Source organism: Corapipo altera, unplaced genomic scaffold, assembly GCF_003945725.1.
Source record: "Corapipo altera isolate COAL_440 unplaced genomic scaffold, ASM394572v1 131040, whole genome shotgun sequence".
Taxonomy (NCBI): Eukaryota; Metazoa; Chordata; class Aves; order Passeriformes; family Pipridae; genus Corapipo; species Corapipo altera.
Window position 1 is genome coordinate 1,720 of NW_020886045.1, and position 6,088 is coordinate 7,807.

A 6,088-nucleotide genomic window follows, 5' to 3' on the forward strand; every position below is an offset into this window, starting at 1 on the left:
CCATCCCCTCACCCCGTGGCAGCTCCGGGCTGGGCTCCGGCAGCTCCGACGGGGCGTTATCAGATCCTGCCCCATTCGGCTGCTCCCGAGTGTTGACTTTGCCAAGGAAAGCAAACCCTTGGGAGCCGTTCCCGGCCGAGCTGCTCCCGCTGTCGCCAGCTCTGAGGGACGTGGCCTTGGGCAGCAGCTCCTGGAGGGGGTTTCTCCTGGATTAGGGGGGTTTCTCCATCCTCACCCTCACCATGAGGATCCTCCTGGTGCTCGTCGCCCTCGCGGGAGCCGCCGGCACCCAGCGGCAATTCCAGGGGTGAGTCCTTCCCGAGGGATGGGGCGGGATGGGGTCCTGCTGTCCCCTGGGGTGACATCCCAAAGGAGGGGAATCCAGAACCTTCCCAACCAGGACGAGGTGTGGTTTCACCCCAGGGTTGGAGGGAGGTTTGGAGCGTGGAACAGGTGGAAATTAGGGAATGCCGGATCCTGGGAGCGTCACCCCAGGCTTTGCTGAGGGGGAGAATCCCGGGAGATAAAGGGATAATATCCCAAACAACAGGGGCTGGATGGCTGTGGAGGAAACCGAGGATTGTTGGGAATAACAGCCAGGGGTTGTTGGGAATAACAGACAAGGATTGTTGGGAATAACTGGCAAGGGTTGTTGGGAATAACAGACAAGGTTTGTTGGGAATAACTGGCAAGGGTTGTTGGGAATAACAGACAAGGGTTGTTGGGAATAACTGGCAAGGGTTGTTGGGAATAACAGACAAGGACTGTTGGGAATAATAGACAAGGGTTGTTGGAATAACAAAGATTATTGGGAATAACAGACAAGGATTTTTGGGAATAACAGCCAAACATTGTTGGGAATAACAGCCAAAGATTGTTGGGAATATCAGCCAAAGGTTGTTGGGAATAACAGACAAGGGTTGTTGGGAATAACAGACAAGGACTGTTGGGAATAACAGACAAGGGTTGTTGGGAATAAGAGACAAGGATTGCTGGGAACAACAGACAAGGATTGTTGGGAATAACAAACAAGGATTGTTGGGAATAATAGGCAAGGGTTGTGGAGAATAACTGGCAAGGATTACTGGGAATAACAGCCAAGGATTATTGGTTGTAAAAGACAAGGATTGCTGGGAATAACACCCAAGGTTTGTTGGGAATAAGAGACAGGGATTGTTGGGAATAACAGCCAAGGATTGCTGGTAATAACCAAGGATTTCTGGGAATAACAGCCAAGGATGGTCGGCAGTAACAGGTCGTGGGAAAGAACAAGCTGTGGCTGGAAAAGGGGCCGTGGGGAGGTCGGGCAGGACTTTTCCAGGAAAACATCCTTGTTGGAGTTCCCGGAGATAAGCAAGAGCCCAGCACAGGTGCAGGAATGAGGTCAGGAAGTGCACATGGAATGTAGGGGGATCAGGAACACCCAAGACCCCCAAAGCCTCTGACCCGTTCCCATTTTCCTAAAATTTCCTCCCTCCTTCCCTCTCTTCCTTTCTTCCTGTCATTTCCATCCTTTTTTCCTTCCTTTCCTTCCTCTTTTCCATCCTTTCCTCCCTTTTTATTCCTTCTTTCCTTCTTCTTTTCTTCCTTCTTTCCTCCCTTCTTTTCCTTCTCCCTTCCCTTTCCCCCCCACCCCCCCTTTATCCAACCCACAATTCCCAGGCCAAGCGTGTCATTTCCTAATAAAAAACTCTGGAATTTTTCGTGGACCCTCTGCCTTCTGTCATCCCTTCCCATCCCGAGCTTTTACAAATCCCAGGTCCTCCTTCCCCCTCGGAGTGGGGGGACGACATTCCAATTTTTGGATAGGATGCCGTGGTTGAAGGGGTCCATCAACTGGAAAAATTGGGAATGCAATGCCTGCCTGACTCCTCCAGGCACGGAATGGGCCAGTGGGAATTGTTATCCGTGGGTAAACCAATAAAGGGGGTGTGAAGAGAAGGAAAGGATGGAAGGGGGAAGGTGGAACAGCTCCACGTGGGATTTCGGGAGCAGCTTTAAAAGGAGAAGGAATTGGATCCCTGCAGGATTCCGTGGAAGGATTTCAGGATCAGTGAAATGAGGAGAGGGAATTCAGGCCTTTGGGAGAAAGGAAAAGGATGACCAGGAACAGGACAAGAGGTTGGAAGCTCAGGACCGATCCCAGATGGGAAAAGCCGGCGGAGAGCATTCCTTCTCTTCCAAGGGCTGGGAGAGCCCAGCCAGGCTGGAGTGGAACCTGTTGGGAAATAAATCCATGGATATAGACAGAACATGTCCACATTAGACATTCCCTGACATTTTGGGAGCTGCCCAGACAAGGCTGGGAAGATCCTCGGGTTCTCCAGCCCTTGTTCTTTTCCCGGGGCTGCTCCAACCCTCTCCCACCAACACCTGCTGCATTTCCCAACCCTCCGAGCCCCCGTGGAGCTTCCAGAGGCTGCTCCCAGCCCGAGCCCCCATCCCTGCGCTCCCTCTGCCTCCCTGCAGGGACCAGGTTCTCCGGATCATGGCCAGGGACGCGGAGCAGGCGGCCCTGCTGAAGACGCTGGAAGAGCAGGATGAGCTCCAGGTGAGCTGGGATGGGGCTCCCAAACATCCCCCCCTCTGTGCCAGAGACTCCAGAGGCACCCAGGGCTCCCTCCTCCCCTTGCCCTCACATCCAGGTTTCCTCCCCATTTGGGATGTCTACAATTTATGAGTCTATAAATGGGATGTTTATCTCGGGGCTCCTTCGGCTCCGCTTCACATCGAGTGGGGACATCCCAAAAATCATCATCCAAAGGGGCTTTTGTGGCCCAAAACCCACTTGGGCTGAGGCATGTTTGAGTGGAGAATCCACTGAGTGAGGCCAACCCATCCAGGTCCCCACTTGTGTCCCAAAACTCATCTCAAAGCCTCTTTAGATCCTTCCTGGGAAGCTCCTTCCGGAGCATTCCGTGGATGACCACCACCACAGGCTGCTCTTCCAGGGCAAGCCAACCTCTTCCAGTTCAGCTTCTCCTTTCCAGGTCCCCCCCTGTGTCCCAAAACTCACCCCAAAGCCTCTTTAGATCCTTCCTGGGAGGCTCCCTGAGGTTCTGGGGGGGCTCAGGGTCTGAGCACTGGCACGGGGCAGGGCCCATCCCTGTCCTGCAGCTCCGCTTCTCCCTCCCAGGTGGAATTCTGGCGTCACCCCTTCGGCCCCGGCCACCCCGCCGACCTGAGGGTGCCCTTCCCCAGCCTCGGGGCAGTGAAAGGCTTCCTGGAATCCCACAGTTTTCCCTACACCGTCATGATCGAGGACGTGCAGGTAACGGGGAGTGGGAGGAGCTCCGGCAGCTCCGTCCCCGGGGAAGGGCCAAACGCTTGGAAACCACGAGGAGCTGGAATTAGAACCCAACCCCCAGCCCCCTCCAGCCTACCTGATGTTGGGGTTTTTTTGCCTCCCCAACAGGAGTTACTGGATGAGGAGAAGGAGGCCATGGCGAGGTCCAGGAGGGTAAAGAGAAGCTCCAGGGCGTTCGATTTCGGCTCCTACCACACCCTGGACGAGGTGCTTTTCCCTGGACAGGCTCTGCCGGGCCTGGCTGGGCTCACACCCGACCTGTGCCGCGGTTGTATCCATGTGGTGACGCTCCTGGTGGCGGGGGAGACACTCCCGGGACAGGCCTGGGGCTGGAAGGCGTTTCCAACTTCATTTTGGAGGGTGTTAGGGGATCTCACAGAGCTTTCCCAGGGAAGCACCAGGTTTTTTTCCAGGGAAGCACCAGGTCTTCAGGGAAGCTCTTAGTCTTCTCCAGGGAAGCATCAGGTTTCCAGGGAAGCCCCAGGTTTTCTCCAAGGAGTCACCAGATCTCCAGGGAAGCCTCAGGTTTCCAGGGAAGCCCCAGGTTTTCTCCAAGGAGTTACCAGATCTCCAGGGAAGCCTCAGGTCTTCTCCAGGGGAGCATCAAGTCCACAGGGAAGTATCAAGTCCACAGGGAAGCACCAGCTTTCCACATCAGGTCTCCAGGGAATCACTTGGTCTTCTCCAGGGAAGCACCAAGTCCACAGGGAAGCACCAGGTCTTCTCCAGGGAAGCATCAGCTTTTCAGGGAAGTCCCAGGTCTCCAGGGAAGGCCCAGGTCTTCTCCATGGAAGAATCTGGTCTCCAGGGAAGCCTCAGAGCTTCTCCAGGGATACACCAGGGTTCCACACCAGGTCTTCTCGAGGGAAGAATCAGGTTTCCAGGGAAGCCCCAGGTCTCCCCCAGGGAAGCCCTGCACGTTGCCTCTGGTGCTGGAGGCCCTAAAACCCAAGAGGCAGCCCAGGGTGAGCCTCCTGACCCGGCAGCTCCTCCTTCCAGATCTACTCCTGGATGGACACCCTGGTGGAGGATCATCCCGGGCTCGTCAGCAAGATCCAGATCGGGCAGAGCTACGAGGGCAGACCCCTGTTGGTGCTCAAGGTGGGTCCTGGGGCACCCCCACCTTCCCCCTCCCTAAAGAAGGAGAGGACATAGCTGCAGGCTGTGCCAGGGGAGGCTCAGGTTGGACATGAGGGGGAATTTCTCCATGGAAAGGGTGGTGAGGCCTTGGCAGGGGCTGCCCAGGGAGGTTTGCAGTGCCCATCCCTGGAGGTGTCCCAGGAAGGCCTGGCCGTGGCACTGAGTGCTCTGGGCTGGGGGACAAGGTGGGGATGGGGCCCAGGGTGGATCCATGGGCTGGGAGGGCTTTTCCAGCCTCAGTGATTCCACGATTCCCACAGTTCAGCACCGGGGGCTCGGCCCGGCCGGCCATCTGGGTGGACACCGGCATCCACTCCCGGGAATGGATCAGCCAGGCCACCGGCGTCTGGACGGCCAACAAGGTGACCTGGGACGAGGGACCCCCAACCCTTACCCCTGTCACCCCTCCCCGTGCTGCTGCTCCGTCGCATCCCTCATCCCGGGGGCAATTCCCGCTCCTCTCCAGATCGCCGAGGAGTACGGGCGGGACCCCTCCGTCACGGCCCTCCTGGACAACATGGACATCTTCCTGGAGATCATCGCCAACCCCGACGGCTTTGTCTTCACCCACAGCTCCGTGAGTGCCGGGACAGTGCCGGGGGATCCCATCCCAGGCTTTGGCTCCGTGGTTTTTGGTGGGGAGGGACGTTCCCGTTGCTCCCCACGTGGGACAGGTGGTTTCCTGCCATCCCTGGAGGTGCTTGGGCCACGTGCCTCGGTGCCACGTGTCCCATGAGGGGTGGGATTCACCTCCCTGTGCCCCCAGGACCGCCTGTGGCGCAAGACCAGGTCCCCCAACGCCGGGTCCCACTGCCTCGGCGTCGACCCCAACAGGAACTGGGACGCGGGATTCGGAGGTGAGAGCGGCCCCACGCCGGGAATTTCCCATCCCTTGGATCATCCCAGCTTTCCAGAGGGACGGGAACCCTTCCTTCCCTGGGCTCCTGCAGGTGCCGGCTCCAGCGGCGATCCCTGCTCCGACATCTACCACGGCCCCTTCCCGCACTCGGAGAGGGAGGTCAAGGCCATCGTGGACTTCATCCGTGACCATGGGAACATGAAGTCCGTCATCTCCATCCACAGCTACTCCCAGATGCTGCTTTTCCCCTACGGATACACTTCGGTGCCCTCACCCGACTACCAGGAAATGGTGAGATGGCCCCAAAACGCCGGGAGATGGCCCAAGGGCTTGTTCCCACCAGTTCTGGGCTCTTGATCCCACTGTCCCAAGGTCTCAGTCTGCCACATCCCACCAATCTCAGTCCTGCAGTCCCAAGGTCCGGGTCCAGAAGATCCCACCACTTTTGGGCTCTAGATCCTGCTGTCCCAGGGCTTTTGCTCCACCACATCCCACCAATCTCAACCCTGCTGTCCCATGGTCTTTTTCCACCACATTCCACCACTTTTGGGCTCTTGTCCCAAAGATTTTGGTCCACTAGGTCCCACCACTTTTGGGCTCTAGATCCTGCTTTCCCAAGGTTTTCAATCCACCAGATCTCACCAGTTTTGGGCTCTCAATCCTGCTGTCCCAAGGCCTTGGTCCACCACCTCCCACCAATCTCAATCCTGCTGTCCCAAGGTCCTTGTCCACCAGATCCCACCACTTTTGGGCTCTAGATCCTGCTGTCCCAAGGTTTTTGA

At 57.2% G+C, this 6,088-nt stretch overlaps 1 protein-coding gene across 1 annotated transcript; it reads left to right on the forward strand.

The window, feature by feature from the left end:
• Positions 1-242: 242 nt before the first annotated feature.
• Positions 243-5,597, forward strand: LOC113940976 (carboxypeptidase A1-like; the record flags this gene model as incomplete). Its single annotated transcript, XM_027632129.1, has 9 exons — positions 243-307; positions 2,410-2,551; positions 3,137-3,271; positions 3,416-3,514; positions 4,307-4,408; positions 4,708-4,809; positions 4,914-5,024; positions 5,214-5,304; positions 5,398-5,597. Coding segments are annotated over exons 1-9 (1,047 nt in total), but the record flags the coding sequence as incomplete, so codon positions are not given.
• Between the last annotated feature and the right edge of the window lie 491 nt (positions 5,598-6,088).